The sequence below is a fragment of the Anomaloglossus baeobatrachus genome, chromosome 6 (assembly GCF_048569485.1).
Source record: "Anomaloglossus baeobatrachus isolate aAnoBae1 chromosome 6, aAnoBae1.hap1, whole genome shotgun sequence".
Classification (NCBI taxonomy): Eukaryota; Metazoa; Chordata; class Amphibia; order Anura; family Aromobatidae; genus Anomaloglossus; species Anomaloglossus baeobatrachus.
This window is the reverse complement of record NC_134358.1, coordinates 210,609,835-210,628,803: the sequence shown is the minus strand read 5'-3', so window position 1 is coordinate 210,628,803 and position 18,969 is coordinate 210,609,835. Positions and strand designations below refer to the sequence as shown.

The following is an 18,969-nucleotide window of genomic DNA, read 5'->3' as shown; positions in this document are numbered from 1 at the left end:
CCTTGAACCTGACAGATCATCTGATCGGTATGCCTTCTAGCAAACCGATCAGATGATATTGGATCCTGATTGGACGGCGCGGGACCCTAACCCAGGATTACTGCGGAGGGGGGTTCTTTATTTCAATAAAGATGGAGTCACTAATTGTGTTGTGTTTTATTTCTAATAAAAATATTTTTCTGTGTGTTGTGGTTTTTTTTTATCTGTACTAGAAATTCATGGTGGCCATGTCTAATATTGGCGTGACACCATGAATTTCGGGCTTAGGGCCAGCTGATAATATACAGCTAGCCCTAACTCCATTATTACCTGGCTAGCCACCCGGCTTCAGGGCAGCTGGAAGAGTTGGATACAGCGCCAGAAGATGGCGCTTCTATGAAAGCGCCATTTTCTGGGGTGGCTGCGGACTGCAATTCGCAGTGGGGGTGCCCAGAAAGCATGGGCACCCTGCACTGTGGATTCCAATCCCCAGCTGCCTAGTTGTACCCGGCTGGACTCAAAAATTAGGCGAAGCCCACGTCATTTTTTTTTTTTTTAATTATTTCATGAAATAATTAAAAAAAAAGGGCTTCTCTATATTTTTGGTTCCCAGCCGGGTACAAATAGGCAGCTGGGGGTTGGGGGCAGCCCGTACCTGCCTGCTGTACCCGGCTAGCATACAAAAATATGGCGAAGCCCATGTCATTTTTTTTTTCTTTTTGGGCAAAAAACTGCATACAGTTCTGGAAGGAGGATGCTGAGCCTTGTAGTTCTGCAGCTTCTGTCTGCTCTCCTGCATACACTAGTGAATGGAGGATGCTGAGCCTTGTAGTTCTGCAGCTTCTGTCTGCTCTCCTGCATACACTAGTGAATGGAGGATGCTGAGACTTGTAGTTCTGCAGCTGCTGTCTGCTCTCCTGCATACACTAGTGAATGGAGGATGCTGAGACTTGTAGTTCTGCAGCTGCTGTCTGCTCTCCTGCATACACTAGTGAATGGAGGATGCTGAGACTTGTAGTTCTGCAGCTGCTGTCTGCTCTCCTGCATACACTAGTGAATGGAGGATGCTGAGACTTGTAGTTCTGCAGCTGCTGTCTGCTCTCCTGCATACACTAGTGAATGGAGGATGCTGAGACTTGTAGTTCTGCAGCTGCTGTCTGCTCTCCTGCATACACTAGTGAATGGAGGATGCTGAGACTTGTAGTTCTGCAGCTGCTGTCTGCTCTCCTGCATACACTAGTGAATGGAGGATGCTGAGACTTGTAGTTCTGCAGCTGCTGTCTGCTCTCCTGCATACACTAGTGAATGGAGGATGCTGAGACTTGTAGTTCTGCAGCTGCTGTCTGCTCTCCTGCATACACTAGTGAATGGAGGATGCTGAGACTTGTAGTTCTGCAGCTGCTGTCTGCTCTCCTGCATACACTAGTTCTGCAGCTGTCTGCTCTCCTGCATACAATGAACATTTTGAAGAAGGAAATGACATCAGACCTTTTTTTTTTTTTTTTTCATCAACAATCTTTAATGGCATTGTGCACTGATTAAAAACGCAGTGAGCAAAAACGCAGCAAAAAACGCACCAAATCGCGGCAAAAACGCATGCGTTTTTGCCGCGTTTTTTTAGCCGCGGGTGCGTTTTTTAGACAAAAACGCACATAAAAACGCAGCGTGAAAAAAACGCCTAGTGCGCACATACCCTAATTGAAGTATCACCATTAACCCCTTAACCCCCAGGCTATGTTTTGTTATTGTTTTTTGCTCCCCTTCTTCCGAGAGCCAAAACTTTTACTTTTACTGTCAATCTTGCCATATGAGGGCTTGTCTTTTGTGGGACGAATTGTACTTTTAAATGAAATCATGAGTTATCATATAGTGACTATAGAGATCAGCAGTCTGATCGCTGATTCATTTTTGTTGATCAGAGCTGCACAGCTCTGATCAGCAGAAATACTGTGTTCCTGTTACAGCCGTTGCTCTGCTGTAGTAGGAAGTATGTCATGATAGTTACAGGAGTCATAACATGACCCATCGCTACCATGGCAACCATCGGCTCTCCGTGATCACGTCATGGGGCCTCCGATAGCGGCGGGAAAGTATGATTTCCCCGTCGCAGCTATTTAAATCGTGTTGTCAAATTTTGACAGTGTGATCTAAGAGATATCAGGCGCAAGCGGATCCACCTACGTCTGTTAGCTGCACATGTCTGCTGTTCAAATCAGCAGACATGTGCAGGGATCGACGCCGGCTCACCGCAGTAGCAGGCGGTGATTATCCCTTCATGATTCCTTGGTCGTGAAGGGGTTAAAGGAAATCTGTCAGCAGGTTTTTACTATGTAAGCCAGCATGCTGCATGGGTTAATAAAGAAAGTTCAGGCATGCCTGTTTTGTCACAGTCTGATCTTTTGTTTATTTTTATCTATTATTGTTTAAGCGGCAGGAACCTTATCATTACTTGGACTAGAGACTCATGTGCACAGCACTCCGATATAACCCTTCCTCTGATTGACACCACACTGTTAATGTACAATCTCTATAGAGAGACTGGTGTGGGCAGGACAGTTCCCTGGGCTCAGCTACATGACTAAAGCTAAAAAATTGTCACGTCCCCACCGGAGCCCGCTCCTGCGACTTCTTCTCCGGTCGCCAGACGACGGCATGTTCCCACCATGGATAGTGCTGGTGATGGGAGAGGAGTCGGTGCCGTGGCTCTGCGGAGCACAGGCTCCGCTCATCCACTAGGCTGGGTTTCCCTGGAATCTGCAGTACCACTGGCTGACTGTAGGTGGCGTGTCTTCCAGCTGATGTTGCCAACATTCACCTGCAGTCTATGGGAAGACACCACACCCTTCTTATTCCCCCTCCTGTCACATGACCACTGCCAGAGATAGTTCTGTACTCCTGGCTCATGTGCTGTTTGTATGTTGATTCCTGTGCGCTGACCTTTGCTTGTTTTTTTACTACCCTCCTGCCTGTCGTTTTTGTACCTTGCTGCCAGTTCCGGATTTGACCTCTGCTTTGTCTCCTCACTACGCCCTCGCCTGCCGATTCGGTTCCTGTTTTGCATCTCCTGGTTTTTGACCCTGCCTGACGACCACGGACTACAGCCTGCCACAGGTAGTGATCTCTGCGGCTCTGTGTAATTCCAAACCCCTGTGTAGGGGTTAAAGGGTTTCAGAGTTCTTGGGGTCCTGCTTTGTGTGCGGCTTTTCTCTAGACTCCCCTTACAGCCAGTTTGAGTCTGTGGCTCCAATCAGGCATTATAAAAATTCAGACTGTGTCAGAACGGCTGCACCCAGTAATCTAAGTGATACATCATTGGATTCAGGATCTTTGTCTCTACATTATGCTGCTCTCAGATGAGATAGCAAAAACCTGCTTACAGATTCCTTTTAAGCTTTGGTCACATAAGAGTATAAAAAAAAATTGCTCCTTTTCTCATTAAGAAAAACAGGATGATTTTTTTTCTCACTTGTCATCTGGGAGCTGTCTATATACAGTCAGTTTGTTTTTTTCTCAGAACCTATTAATATTTTACAGGACCATTTACAGTTTTACATCTAGAAAATGGGTTGCCATGATGGTCCATATGATATCCAAATTTTTTCTCACACTGTACTGATTTCAGAGTCAAATCACAGCATGCTGAATACAGCTAAGAACAAAACGCAGATCCACAATGCCTCACTGAACAACATGGGTCCAAGTGCAAGCCCTCTGTTTATTGGATTACACTTGTCCGATTTATACGTTTGTGTGAGCGAGTCCTTAGGGTTCAACTAAGAGCAAAGTGTATGACTAATTTCTGCGTTTTACATTAGGCCATGTTCACACTGTTTTTCTTTACTGCGTCCGGTGGGTTCTGCCGCAATCCCCTATGGAGCCATACACACCAGTGGCAGGAATGGGAGTTCAGCTGAGCTCCAGGTCGGATTTTTTTTTTTGTCTGAATGTGTCTGTTCCATCAGCCACAGAAAGGTGGACACTTTCAGAAAAAAAAAATACAAACTGAGACTTAGGCTATGTGCGCACTTACCGGATTTTTCGCGGATTTTGCCGCGGATTTGCTGCATGTTTCGCTGCAGAAAATGTTCATAATATCTCTGCAGTGAATCACCAGCAAATCCTATGGAGAAAAAAAATCCTGTGCGCACTGGGCGGAATTTGACAGCTGCATGTTTTGCTGCGGGAATCCCGCAGCAAAAACAAGTGCATGTCACTTCTTTTCCGCACATCGCTGTGGGATTTCACTCCATTGACTCAATGTTAATCATGAAATCCCGCAGGGAATAACGCAGGCAGCAAATTCTGTGCGGTTCACTGCGTTTTCCTGCGTTATTCCCTGCGGTATTTTGCGGTTTACCTCCGGTAATGTACATCACTTGCTTGCGGTTTTGCAGGGAAGTGATGTCATTACAGGAAGAGGAAGTCGTGCAGAGTAAACACACACACATCAGACACAGAACACATCACAGACATAGATCACATAGACACAGACACATAGAACACACATAGAAAGAAAACGGAAATATAGAAAAAAAAAAGAACGTGGGCTCCGCTGTATTTTTACCTTCCAGCCGAGGTAAGCACACAGCGGCGGCCCGGTATTCTCAGGCTGGGGAGGGAGAGGGGCAGGGGTAATGTCCCCCGCCTCACTCCCCCTCCGGCAGCCGAGAATATCAGCCGCAGCTGCCCCGGCACTGTCGCATGCATTATGCGGCACTGCCGGAGTGTCCTCGGCTCTTCTTGCCACCGTGTAGCAGTGGTGACAAGGTAATACAAGGGGTTAATGGTGATGGGGGATCACCGCCATTAACCCCAGGCTTGATCATGGCAGCGTCTATGTGACAGCTGGCATGATCAACCCGTAAGTAAAGTGAATAAAACACAGACACAGAAAAATCCTTTATTTTAAATAAAACCAACAAGCCTCGTTCACCATTTTATTAACCCCTCCCAAACAAAGCTCCGGCGTAATCCACACAGCTCCGGCTCCTGCGTCCTGCACTGCTTCCATCCAGCCGCGACTGTCACAGACACAGGCTGAATGCAGCAGACAGCAGAGGTAATTACCGGTCATTTCCCACGGCCGGTAATGTGAACTCACTGCTGACCGTGGGAAATGCAGCGATCTGTCCTCTATCTATCCCTCTATCTTTCTGTCTGTCTATCTATCTATCCCTCTATCTATTCTTCTGTCTATCTACTATCAGAATTAAATGTATTTTTTTTTTTTTTTTCTTCAATGTGCTTTATTGCATTGAATGCAATAAAGCACATCCCAACCCGCACGCGGCAAAACCGCGGCAATACCGCGAACAATACCGCGGTAAAGCCGCGGCAAACCGCATGCGGTTTTCGGGTGCGGTTTCCCGCGGTTTTTTACCGCGGGTGCGGTAATCTTTGAGAGGATGCGGAATTTTCTCAAGAAAATTCCATTTCCCAGTGCGCACAGAGCCTTAAAGGGAAAAAAACATGGTCAGCTTAAGATAAAAATAACTCAAAAATGGAATTCATTGAACACCAGCTGTGTCATTGCAGTTTATGGCCACGTCTGGGATTTGTCTGAATCCAATTTTGTATTCAGGCAGAACCTTGAGACGTACTGAAGAAATGCAGTGTGAACAGGGCTTTATATACTATTGTATGGTATAGTCCAGTCTCCTATGCTATTCCAAACTAATCCAGTACACCGGCCAGAAGACACTTAATTTTTTTGTCTGTTTTTAAAGGGGTTATCCGGCTTATTTTGCAAATTTTTGTTTATTGCACTATTGGACTACATTGGGACAGGTAGGTAGATAGCAACTACCTACCTGCCCTGCTGTCAGCCCATCTCCTTCGGCTCAGAGCGGTCATGTGACAGCTCCTGTCGGGATTTTGCTGCTTCCTGTGACGTCACGACCACATTGTTGACGGCCACAGAGCAGACTTCATGTTGCCGCCCCCCTGCTGGGCGGGTACAGTGCGTGGAGTCCCCGTCCTCCTTTGCCACACCCTCCCACACATTTTCCCGCTCCCCATACTCTTCCCGCAACCACCCCAGCCACTACTGTGGGGCCCATGAGCTGGGGAGGGGCCTGCCACGGTGTCACCGCCAACACCGGGACCCCTGCTCAGGATCGCACATTCAAATGTATTGGCATCCGTGAGGGGGTTTATGCACAATCCACAGCAAAAATAGTGTGTGTGAACTCACACGAAGACAATGCACACAATGAGTATTTGGGGGGGGTTGATGTAGAATTTCACCAGCATTTCTGCAGCTTTTATGTAAATTAGGTTACTTGTGTTTTTTGTCTCTGATGTGTCATGCTTTAAATAAAGCTGCTTTGTTTTTGAACTTCCTAATATTTGGCTTTAACAAAATTTTATTGTAATTCTCAGTTGTGGATTACAGGTGTTTTTGATGCGTTTTCACCATAGAAGCGCTCTAAAAAGCATGTGCGTTTTTTACCTGTGGATTTCCACATCTGATGCGTGTGTACGGGAAATCTGACCAGATCACTCAGCGTACCCACAAGTAATACTGGGATGCTGCAGATTTGAAAAACGCACCGCAGGTCAGATTACATGGAGCAAAGCAGAAGCACGAGACTTCTATACATCCCATCCACTTTGCTGGAACTGTATATAAGATACTGCGTTTTTGCGTATATCGCACTGACTTGGATGTCATCTGAGTGCAGTCAGATCTTTTCCTCGCACCCATAGACTTGTACGGGTGCAAATAATACAAGACTCACAAGCATTCGCAGCATGCTGCCATTTTTTCCTCAGTCCGATTAGGGCTCAGGAAAAAAAAAAAAATCACAGATCTGATGTGCGTCACTGACTAACATTGGTCGGAGTGAAATACAAGTACCGAGCACAGAAATACGATATGTGCTCGGTACTGATAATGAGCAGGCTCAACTCAACCGAGTGTAATGGAAGTCAATGTGAAACTGCAGCATTCCTCACAAAATCTCACTCACCACTACTCTGCCAGTCTTGGCACCTGGCTGCACCTTCTATTACACCTGAAATGTGAATAATAACGGTCAGAGACACCGGCGCATCGACACTGAAGTCAGAGGGGAGGTGCCGGGTAGTTTGGGGGACATATGACTTTTATTGATTTTTTTTCGGCTGTTTGTGATGTAGGATGCACAAATAGACGGCATTGTGCTAATGTTTTCTATCCTTTGACTGTTAGGGTGAGGGATTCCCACGACTGTATTTTCGGCCCAAGCACTGTCCGTGAAAAAAACGCCCAGTGTTATATGATGGGGCAGAGCAGACAAGTGCTTTTTTTTCCACTGACCGAATGTGTGTGAAGAAAAAAAAAATCGCAACATGCACTAGCTTCTGCTGTAAATTGGATAAGACTTAACCATTCAAGTCTATGGGTGTGTGAAAAACAAATAACGGATGACACAAAAAGTCACAAGATAGCACATAGAGACCGGAGCCACAGGACGGCGCAGAGAGACCGGAGCCACAGGACGGCGCAGAGAGACCGGAGCCACAGGACGGCGCAGAGAGACCGGATCCACAGGACGGCGCATAGAGACCGGAGCCACAGGACGGCGCAGAGAGACCGGATCCACAGGACGGCGCATAGAGACCGGAGCCACATGACGGCGCAGAGAGACCGGAGCCACAGGACGGCGCATAGAGACCGGAGCCACATGACGGCGCAGAGAGACCGGAGCCACAGGACGGCGCAGAGAGACCGGAGCCACAGGACGGCGCAGAGAGACCGGAGCCACAGGACGGCGCAGAGAGACCGGATCCACAGGACGGCGCATAGAGACCGGATCCACAGGACGGCGCATAGAGACCGGAGCCACAGGACGGCGCAGAGAGACCGGATCCACAGGACGGCGCAGAGAGACCGGAGCCATGGACGGCGCAGAGAGACCGTAGCCACCGGACGGCGCAGAGAGACCGTAGCCACCGGACGGCGCAGAGAGACCGTAGCCACCGGACGGCGCAGAGAGACCGGAGCCACAGGACGGCGCAGAGAGACCGGAGTCACAGGACGGCGCAGAGAGACCGGAGCCACAGGACGGCGCAGAGAGACCGGAGCCACATGATGGCGCATAGAGACCGGAGCCACAAGACGGCGCATAGAGACCGGAGCCACATGATGGCGCATAGAGACCGGAGCCACATGATGGCGCATAGAGACCGGAGCTACAGGACGGCGTATAGAGAGACCGGAGCCACAGGACGGCGTATAGAGAGACCGGAGCCACAGGACGGCGCAGAGAGACCGGAGCCAAAGGACGGCGCAGAGAGACCGTAGCCACAGGACGGCGTATAGAGAGACCGGAGCCACAGGACGGCGCAGAGAGACCGGAGCCACAGGACGGCGTATAGAGAGCGGATCCACAGGACGGCGCAGAGAGACCGGATCCACAGGACGGCGTATAGCGAGCGGATCCACAGGACGGCGCATAGTGACCGGAGCCACATGATGGCGCATAGAGACCGGAGCCACAGGACGGCGCAGAGAGACCGTAGCCACCGGACGGCGCAGAGAGACCGTAGCCACCGGACGGCGCAGAGAGACCGTAGCCACCGGACGGCGCAGAGAGACCGGAGCCACAGGACGGCGCAGAGAGACCGGAGCCACAGGACGGCGCAGAGAGACCGGAGCCACAGGACGGCGCAGAGAGACCGGAGCCACATGATGGCGCATAGAGACCGGAGCCACAAGACGGCGCATAGAGACCGGAGCCACATGATGGCGCATAGAGACCGGAGCCACATGATGGCGCATAGAGACCGGAGCTACAGGACGGCGCAGAGAGACCGGAGCCACAGGACGGCGTATAGAGAGACCGGAGCCACAGGACGGCGCAGAGAGACCGGAGCCAAAGGACGGCGCAGAGAGACCGTAGCCACAGGACGGCGTATAGAGAGACCGGAGCCACAGGACGGCGCAGAGAGACCGGAGCCACAGGACGGCGTATAGAGAGCGGATCCACAGGACGGCGCAGAGAGACCGGATCCACAGGACGGCGTATAGCGAGCGGATCCACAGGACGGCGCAGAGAGACCGGAGCCACATGATGGCGCATAGAGACCGGAGCCACAAGACGGCGCATAGAGACCGGAGCCACATGATGGCGCATAGAGACCGGAGCCACATGATGGCGCATAGAGACCGGAGCTACAGGACGGCGCAGAGAGACCGGAGCCACAGGACGGCGTATAGAGAGACCAGAGCCACAGGACGGCGTATAGAGAGACCGGAGCCACAGGACGGCGTATAGAGAGACCGGAGCCACAGGACGGCGCAGAGAGACCGGAGCCAAAGGACGGCGCAGAGAGACCGTAGCCACAGGACGGCGTATAGAGAGACCGGAGCCACAGGACGGCGCAGAGAGACCGGAGCCACAGGACGGCGTATAGAGAGCGGATCCACAGGACGGCGCAGAGAGACCGGATCCACAGGACGGCGTATAGCGAGCGGATCCACAGGACGGCGCAGAGAGACCGGAGCCACAAGACGGCGCATAGAGACCGGAGCCACATGATGGCGCATAGAGACCGGAGCCACATGATGGCGCATAGAGACCGGAGCTACAGGACGGCGCAGAGAGACCGGAGCCACAGGACGGCGTATAGAGAGACCGGAGCCACAGGACGGCGTATAGAGAGACCGGAGCCACAGGACGGCGCAGAGAGACCGGAGCCAAAGGACGGCGCAGAGAGACCGTAGCCACAGGACGGCGTATAGAGAGACCGGAGCAACAGGACGGCGCAGAGAGACCGGAGCCACAGGATGGCGTATAGAGAGCGGATCCACAGGACGGCGCAGAGAGACCGGAGCCACATGATGGCGCATAGAGACCGGAGCCACAGGACGGCGCATAGTGACCGGAGCCACAGGATGGCGCATAGAGACCGGAGCCACAGGACGGCGCATAGTGACCGGAGCCACATGATGGCGCATAGTGACCGGAGCCACATGATGGCGCATAGTGACCGGAGCCACAGGACGGCGCAGAGAGACCGTAGCCACCGGACGGCGCAGAGAGACCGTAGCCACCGGACGGCGCAGAGAGACCGTAGCCACCGGACGGCGCAGAGAGACCGGAGCCACAGGACGGCGCAGAGAGACCGGAGCCACAGGACGGCGCAGAGAGACCGGAGCCACAGGACGGCGCAGAGAGACCGGAGCCACATGACGGTGCATAGAGACCGGAGCCACAAGACGGCGCATAGAGACCGGAGCCACATGATGGCGCATAGAGACCGGAGCCACATGATGGCGCATAGAGACCGGAGCTACAGGACGGCGCAGAGAGACCGGAGCCACAGGACGGCGTATAGAGAGACCGGAGCCACAGGACGGCGTATAGAAAGACCGGAGCCACAGGACGGCGCAGAGAGACCGGAGCCAAAGGACGGCGCAGAGAGACCGTAGCCACAGGACGGCGTATAGAGAGACCGGAGCCACAGGACGGCGCAGAGAGACCGGAGCCACAGGACGGCGTATAGAGAGCGGATCCACAGGACGGCGCAGAGAGACCGGATCCACAGGACGGCGTATAGCGAGCGGATCCACAGGACGGCGCAGAGAGACCGGAGCCACATGATGGCGCATAGAGACCGGAGCCACAAGACGGCGCATAGAGACCGGAGCCACATGATGGCGCATAGAGACCGGAGCCACATGATGGCGCATAGAGACCGGAGCTACAGGACGGCGCAGAGAGACCGGAGCCACAGGACGGCGTATAGAGAGACCGGAGCCACAGGACGGCGTATAGAGAGACCGGAGCCACAGGACGGCGCAGAGAGACCGGAGCCAAAGGACGGCGCAGAGAGACCGTAGCCACAGGACGGCGTATAGAGAGACCGGAGCCACAGGACGGCGCAGAGAGACCGGAGCCACAGGACGGCGTATAGAGAGCGGATCCACAGGACGGCGCAGAGAGACCGGATCCACAGGATGGCGTATAGCGAGCGGATCCACAGGACGGCGCAGAGAGACCGGATCCACAGGACGGCGCAGAGAGACCGGATCCACAGGACGGCGCAGAGAGACCGGAGCCACAGGATGGCGTATAGAGAGCGGATCCACAGGACGGCGCAGAGAGATCGGATTCACAGGACGGCGTATAGAGACCAGAGCCACAGGACGGCGCAGAGAGCCACTGGACAGCACAGAGAGCCACAGGACAGCACAGAGAGCCACAGGACAGCACAGAGAGACCGGAGCCACAGAATAGCATATGATCGTTATGGATTCATTGTATACCGGCTGCACACAGATTGCAGATGGACACAAATGAGAAAAAATCCTCGCACTTTTCTGGATGAAGGTCTGAATGATTTGTTATACGCTTATGTGACCCCACCCTAGCAGGGCTGTTGTTAGAATATATCGGGATTGGGGGGCCACACTTTGAATTTTGCCTGCAAGCTGTGATGGAGACAGCACCAGGCTGGGGACAGGAGCTGCTGATTTGGGGGGAGTTCGGATTCATCCCCCTGCTCAGTCCCTCACATTTCCCCACTCCTCCTCCTTCTGCACAGTTTATAAAGTCCCTGTCCACCTGGTTCTGCACAGGACCGTCACTGCTCATAAAGTCCCTGTCCACCTGGCCCTCCACAGGACCATCACTGCTCATAAAGTCCCTGTCCACCTGGCCCTGCACAGGACCGTCACTGCTCATAAAGTCCCTGTCCACCTGGCCCTGCACAGGACCGTCACTGCTCATAAAGTCCCTGTCCACCTGGCCCTGCACAGGACCGTCACTGCTCATAAAGTCCCTGTCCACCTGGCCCTGCATAGGACTGTCACTGCTCATAAAGTCCCTGTCCACCTGGCCCTGCACAGGACCATCACTGCTCATAAAGTCCCTGTCCACCTGGTTCTGCACAGGACCGTCACTGCTCATAAAGTCCCTGTCCACCTGGCCCTGCACAGGACCATCACTGCTCATAAAGTCCCTGTCCACCTGGCCCTGCACAGGACCGTCACTGCTCATAAAGTCCCTGTCCACCTGGCCCTGCATAGGACTGTCACTGCTCATAAAGTCCCTGTCCACCTGGCCCTGCACAGGACCATAACTGCTCATAAAGTCCCTGTCCACCTGGCCCTGCACAGGACCATCACTGCTCATAAAGTCCCTGTCCACCTGGTTCTGCACAGGACCGTCACTGCTCATAAAGTCCCTGTCCACCTGGCCCTGCATAGGACTGTCACTGCTCATAAAGTCCCTGTCCACCTGGTTCTGCACAGGACCGTCACTGCTCATAAAGTCCCTGTCCACCTGGCCCTGCACAGGACTGTCACTGCTCATAAAGTCCCTGTCCACCTGGCCCTGCATAGGACTGTCACTGCTCATAAAGTCCCTGTCCACCTGGCCCTGCACAGGACCATAACTGCTCATAAAGTCCCTGTCCACCTGGCCCTGCACAGGACCATCACTGCTCATAAAGTCCCTGTCCACCTGGCCCTGCACAGGACCGTCACTGCTCATAAAGTCCCTGTCCACCTGGTTCTGCACAGGACCGTCACTGCTCATAAATGCCCTGTCCACCTGGCCCTGCATAGGACTGTCACTGCTCATAAAGTCCCTGTTACCTGGCCCTGGCACAGGACCGTCACTGCTCATAAAGTCCCTGTCCACCTGGCCCTGCACAGGACCGTCACTGCTCATAATGTCCCCGTCACCTGGCCCTGCACAGGACCGTCACTGCTCATAAAGTCCCTGTCCACCTGGCCCTGCAGAGGACCATCACTGCTCATAAAGTCCCTATCCACCTGGCCCTGCACAGGACCGTCACTGCTCATAAAGTCCCTGTTACCTGGCCCTGCACAGGACTGTCACTGCTCATAAAGTCCCTGTCACCTGGCCCCGCACAGGACCGTCATTGCTCATAAAGTCCCTGTCACCTGGCCCTGCACAGGACCGTCACTGCTCATAAAGTCCCTGTTACCTGGCCCTGGACAGGACCGTCACTGCTCATAAAGTCCCTGTTACCTGGCCCTGCACAGGACCGTCACTGCTCATAAAGTCCCTGTTACCTGGCCCTGCACAGGACCATCACTGCTCATAAAGTCCCTGTTACCTGGCCCCGCACAGGACCGTCACTGCTCATAAAGTCCCTGTTACCTGGCCCTGCACAGGACTGTCACTGCTCATAAAGTCCCTGGCACCTGACCCTGCACAGGACCGTCACTGCTCATAAAGTCCCTGTTACCTGGCCCTGCACAGGACTGTCACTGCTCATAAAGTCCCTGTTACCTGGCCCTGCACAGGACTGTCACTGCTCATAAAGTCCCTGTCACCTGACCCTGCACAGGACCGTCACTGCTCATAAAGTCCCTGTCACCTGACCCTGCACAGGACCGTCACTGCTCATAAAGTCCCTGTTACCTGGCCCTGGCACAGGACCGTCACTGCTCATAAAGTCCCTGTTACCTGGCCCTGCACAGGACTGTCACTGCTCATAAAGTCCCTGTCACCTGACCCTGCACAGGACCGTCACTGCTCATAAAGTCCCTGTTACCTGGCCCTGGCACAGGACTGTCACTGCTCATAAAGTCCCTGTCACCTGACCCTGCACAGGACCGTCACTGCTCATAAAGTCCCTGTCACCTGACCCTGCACAGGACTGTCACTGCTCATAAAGTCCCTGTTACCTGGCCCTGGCACAGGACCGTCACTGCTCATAAAGTCCCTGTTACCTGGCACAGGACCGTCACTGCTCAGGGTGGGTCTATAGGTACAATGTGGATTTTAGGTTTCCACTCTACAAACACATATCCCATTTCTGTACACTGATCTGTAGATGACCCTGGGAAAGTTTCCTGTCCTCTCTGCAGACTGTGGGGGCAGCTGCCATCTGTCACTGACCAGCACTGTACAGGCAGCAGGTGGGAAAAGAGACCTGTGCCCACCAATCACATTCCAGTTCTCGTTCCTAAAAGCCTCAGGGAAATGTAAGCTGCCTGGTGATTGGCTGCTCTTGGCAGGCACTCTGCTTTACAATGAACACATTATCAGTGGTGACACTCATTCTGCACCATGTCCACAGTCACACGTGAGTTACAGGACAGGTGCACAGTAACGGGAGGCGGGGCTCTCTCCTCACCTCCTCTTACTCTTGTCTGCGGTGTAATAGGCCGCTCTTTTCTGCACCGGCTGAAGGGGTATAGTGTCCGCCATCTTTCGCCGCCGCACTGAATGACGTCACCGTTGAACAACCAGCTGGGACCGCGGAAGAGCGAGGGATGTGACGTCACAGTCAGCTGACCCGCCGGCGTGCCTCCTGAGGTGACGCGAGTGGCAGGTGACTGCGGGAGCGGGCGGCGCTCCTAGTACTGTCATTACGGTAACATCGCGGTGTCTGGAGGAGCGGACGTTACAGCGCTCATTACGGCCGCGGGGGCCTCCGGTAGCAGACTGTGTACAGTGCGCCTCCCGTCCCGCCCAGCCTGTATCCGCTCCTGCAGACAAAACGCGCGGGTCCCTCACTGCACCGAATATTGCGATTCTGCTGCGGTTTTTTCGGCCTTAGTTATCTACTGTATGAGCCTGAAATGCTGTGTGTACACAGTGAGGTTTTTTGTAAATGAAAAGCGGCTTTTTACAGTACCAGCCATGCAATGAGATTCCAGAGCTATCACACTTGATTTTTCCTGGAAACCTGCTGCGTTTTTGCTGCTATTTGTGCATGTACTGTAGCCAAATGACACAAACCGCAGCGTCCCAGCCCGGTGTGCACAGAGCCTTCCGCTGTAGCTAGCGAGGGGCTGTGTTTTGTGGTGAGCGGACGGCGGTCTTCCTCCCAATGTGGGAAACTTACAATAGTTTGATCACTTTTTGTGTAAAAATATAATTATTAAGTTTCAGAACTTTCCGGCATTTTCTCTCAGGTTTATTGAGCTTTCCCTTTTGATAGCGCAGACTTCTCCAGACGAGAGATACTGATTATCTTTATTTTCATTTTCTTTGTCGCTCCATTGGGAGACCCAGACAATTGGGTGTATAGCTTCTGCCTCCGGAGGCCACACAAAGTATTACACTTAAAAGTGTAAAGCCCCTCCCCTTCTGCCTATACACCCCCCCCGTGCATCACGGGCTCCTCAGTTTTTATGCTTTGTGCGAAGGAGGCACACATGCACGCATAGCTCCACAAATTAGTCAGCAGCAGCTGCTGACTATATCGGATGGAAGAAAAGAGGGCCCATACAGGGCCCCCAGCATGCTCCCTTCTCACCCCACTCTGGTCGGCGGTGTTGTTAAGGTTGAGGTACCCATTGCGGGTACATAGGCAGGAGCCACATGCTGTTTTCCTTCCCCATCCCTTAAGGGCTCTGGGTGAAGTGGGATCCTAATCGGTCTCCAGGCACTGGGACCGTGCTCCCTCCACAGCCCCTGGGGAATCTGCTGGACAGGAGCAGGGTATCGTCAGGGACAAGGCCCTGCTACTGTGAGGTACTCTGTGTCCCCTTGGGGACCGCGCATGGAGCGCTTGTGCCATACACGCTGCAGCATTGCTGGGTGTGTTAGTGCGCCGGGGACTACCGCGCTGACCGCGCTTATTTGCCGGCCGCGCTTATAACTTTAGTCCCCGGCTTTTGCGGCCTAGTACCGCATATTCCCGCCCCCAGGCCTGCCAGTCAGGGGAAGGGCGGGACGCTGCACAGGACGTCAGCGCTGAGGGCTGGAGCATACTTTGTATCCTCCTCCCCCCTCACTGAGCACCGTGGGGCACCAGATTCCCGCACTTTCTAGGGCACGCCCACGGCCCCCTCCTCCTCACAGAACGCCGGCAGCCATTCCTGTCAGCACATCTGAAGCTGGTGAGGAGAGACAACACGGCTCTGGGAGGCCCAGGCAGGGAATCTGGTGATCACACAACCGCTTTGGGCGGTCGGTAAGCAGCACCTGTTTAGGTGCTGGCCCCACTGAGTGCCGAAGTGTATATATATATATGCTTATATGCTATACATTTACACTGTACGGTCGCACTGTTGATTTTTGGCTATATACCCTCCTGGATTGTACTCAAAGGAGACAACAGCATGTCGTCCGCAAAAAGCAAGGGTGCCAAAGCACAGGCTTACTTTGCAACCTGTACCTCATGTGCGGCTATACTACCGGCAGGTTCCACCGACCCTCATTGTGTGCAATGCTCGGCCCCTGTGGCACTTACTCAGCCGGAGCCTCTGCTACAGGTGGCCCAAGTGGAACCACCTGCTACCACTGTCCAGGTGACAGGGACGGAGTTTGCAGTATTTGCTGACAAACTTTCTGAGAGTATGGATAAATGGTCTGCTAAGATACTAGAAGCCTTGCAGTCCAGACCGGTAACTCAGGCCCCGGGCACTGTTGAATCATTGACCCCAGGCCCCCCTCGGTTGGAGCAGCAAAGTGCTCCTGGGGTGACTCATAGGTCCCAGGGTGAGGTCTCTGACACGGACCGCAGTCCCAGACCGCCTAAGCGGGCTCGCTGGGAAATTCCCTCGACTTAATCACACTGCTCAGGGTCTCAGCAGGAGGACTCTCTGGACGATGAAGCGGAGGTGGCAGATAAGGGCTCTGATCCTGAGGCCGCTCTCAACCTAGATACACCTGAAGGAGACGCCATAGTGAATGACCTTATAGCGACCATCAATCAGGTGTTGGATCTTTCTCCCCCAGCTCCTCCAATTGAGGAGTCAGCTTCTCAGCAGGAGAAATTCCGTTTCAGGTTTCCCAAGCGTACAATGAGTACGTTTCTGGATCACTCTGACTTCAGAGAGGCAGTCCAGAAACACCGAGCTTGTCCAGATAAGCGCTTTTCCAAGCGCCTTAAGGACACACGTTATCCCTTTCCCCCTGACGTTGTCAAGGGTTGGGCTCAGTGTCCCAAGGTGGATCCCCCAGTCTCCAGACTGGCGGCTAGATCCATAGTTGCCGTGGAAGATGGGGCTTCACTCAAGGATGCCACTGACAGACAGATGGAGCTCTGGTTGAAATCCATCTATGAAGCTATCGGCGCGTCCTTTGCTCCGGCATTCGCAGCCGTATGGGCACTCCAAGCTATCTCAGCGTATCACTCGCAGATTAATGCAGTCACACGTGCATCTGCTCCGCAGGTGGTGTCCTTAACCTCTCAGGCGTCGGCGTTTGCGTCCTACGCCATTAATGCTGTCCTGGACTCTGCGAGCCGTACGGCGGTAGCATCCGCCAATTCGGTGGCAATCCGCAGGGCCATGTGGCTACGTGAATGGAAGGCAGACTCTGCTTCCAAAAAGTTCTTAACCGGTTTGCCATTTTCTGGCGACCGCCTGTTTGGTGAGCGATTGGATGAAATCATTAAACAATCCAAGGGAAAGGACTCATCCTTACCCCAGTCCAAACCAAACAGACCTCAACAACGGAAGGTACAATCGAGGTTTCGGTCCTTTCGGCCCGCGGGCAGGTCTCAACTCTCCTCGTCCAACAGGCCTCAGAAGGATCAGAGGAACTCCGATTCATGGCGGTCTAAGTCACGTCCTAAAAAGACCGCCGGAGGAACCGCTCCCAAAGCGGCCTCCTCATGACTTTCGGCCTCTTCACACTGCATCCTCGGTCGGTGGCAGGCTCTCCCGCTTTTGCGACGCCTGGCTGCCACAGGTAAAAGACCGTTGGGTGAGAGACATTCTGTCTCACGGTTACAGGATAGAGTTCAGCTCTCGTCCTCCGACTCGATTCTTCAAAACATCTCCGCCCCCCGAGCGAGCCGATGCTCTTCTTCAGGCGGTGTGCACTCTGAAGGCAGAAGGAGTGGTGATCCCTGTTCCTCTTCAGCAACAGGGTCACGGTTTTTACTCCAACTTGTTCGTGGTGCCAAAAAAGGACGGATCCTTCCGTCCTGTTCTGGACCTAAAACTGCTCAACAAACACGTAAAAACCAGGCGGTTCCGGATGGAATCGCTCCGCTCCGTCATCGCCTCAATGTCCCAAGGAGATTTCCTAGCATCAATCGACATCAAAGATGCTTATCTCCACGTACCGATTGCACCAGAGCATCAGCGCTTCCTGCGTTTCGCCATAGGGGACGAACACCTTCAGTTCGTGGCACTGCCTTTCGGCCTGGCGACAGCCCCACGGGTCTTCACCAAGGTCATGGCAACAGTAGTAGCAGTCCTGCACTCTCAGGGACACTCGGTGATCCCTTACTTAGACGATCTGCTTGTCAAGGCACCCTCTCAAGTGGCATGCCAACACAGCCTGAACATTGCTCTGGAGACTCTCCAGAGATTCGGGTGGATCATCAATTTCCCAAAGTCAAATCTGACACCGGCCCAATCACTGACATATCTTGGCATGGAGTTTCATACTCTCTCAGCGATAGTGAAGCTTCCGCTGGACAAACAGCGTTCACTACAGACAGGGGTGCAATCTCTCCTTCAAGGTCAGTCACACCCCTTGAGGCGCCTCATGCACTTCCTAGGGAAGATGGTAGCAGCAATGGAGGCAGTTCCTTTTGCGCAGTTTCATCTGCGTCCACTTCAATGGGACATTCTCCGCAAATGGGACAGGAAGTCGGCGTCCCTCGACAGGAACGTCTCCCTTTCTCAGGCAGCCAAAACCTCCCTTCGGTGGTGGCTTCTTCCCACTTCATTGTCGAAGGGGAAATCCTTCCTACCCCCATCCTGGGCGGTGGTCACGACGGACGCGAGTCTTTCAGGGTGGGGAGCGGTCTTTCTCCACCACAGGGCTCAGGGTACCTGGACTCAGCCAGAGTCCTCCCTTCAGATCAATGTTCTGGAGATAAGGGCAGTGTATCTTGCCCTAAAGGCGTTCCAGCCGTGGCTGGAAGGCAAGCAGATCCAAATTCAGTCGGACAACTCCACAGCGGTGGCATACATCAACCACCAAGGCGGAACACGCAGTCGGCAAGCCTTCCAGGAAGTCCGGCGGATTCTGCTATGGGTGGAAGCCACAGCCTCCACCATATCCGCAGTTCACATTCCGGGCGTAGAAAACTGGGAAGCAGACTTTCTCAGTC

General features: G+C 53.5%; 1 protein-coding gene across 2 annotated transcripts in view; it reads right to left on the bottom strand.

Moving 5' to 3' along the window:
- Positions 1-14,185, bottom strand: part of ATP9B (ATPase phospholipid transporting 9B (putative)) — a 441,649-nt gene extending 427,464 nt beyond the window's left edge. The window contains exon 1 of one of the 2 annotated variants that reach the window (XM_075314650.1): positions 14,080-14,185. In XM_075314650.1, coding sequence (XP_075170765.1) covers positions 14,080-14,153 — 74 coding nt within the window. In that variant the 5' untranslated portion in view covers positions 14,154-14,185. The remainder of the gene's footprint in view (positions 1-14,079) is intronic. The other variant, XM_075314649.1, reaches the window with a different exon arrangement.
- Positions 14,186-18,969: the final 4,784 nt, after the last annotated feature.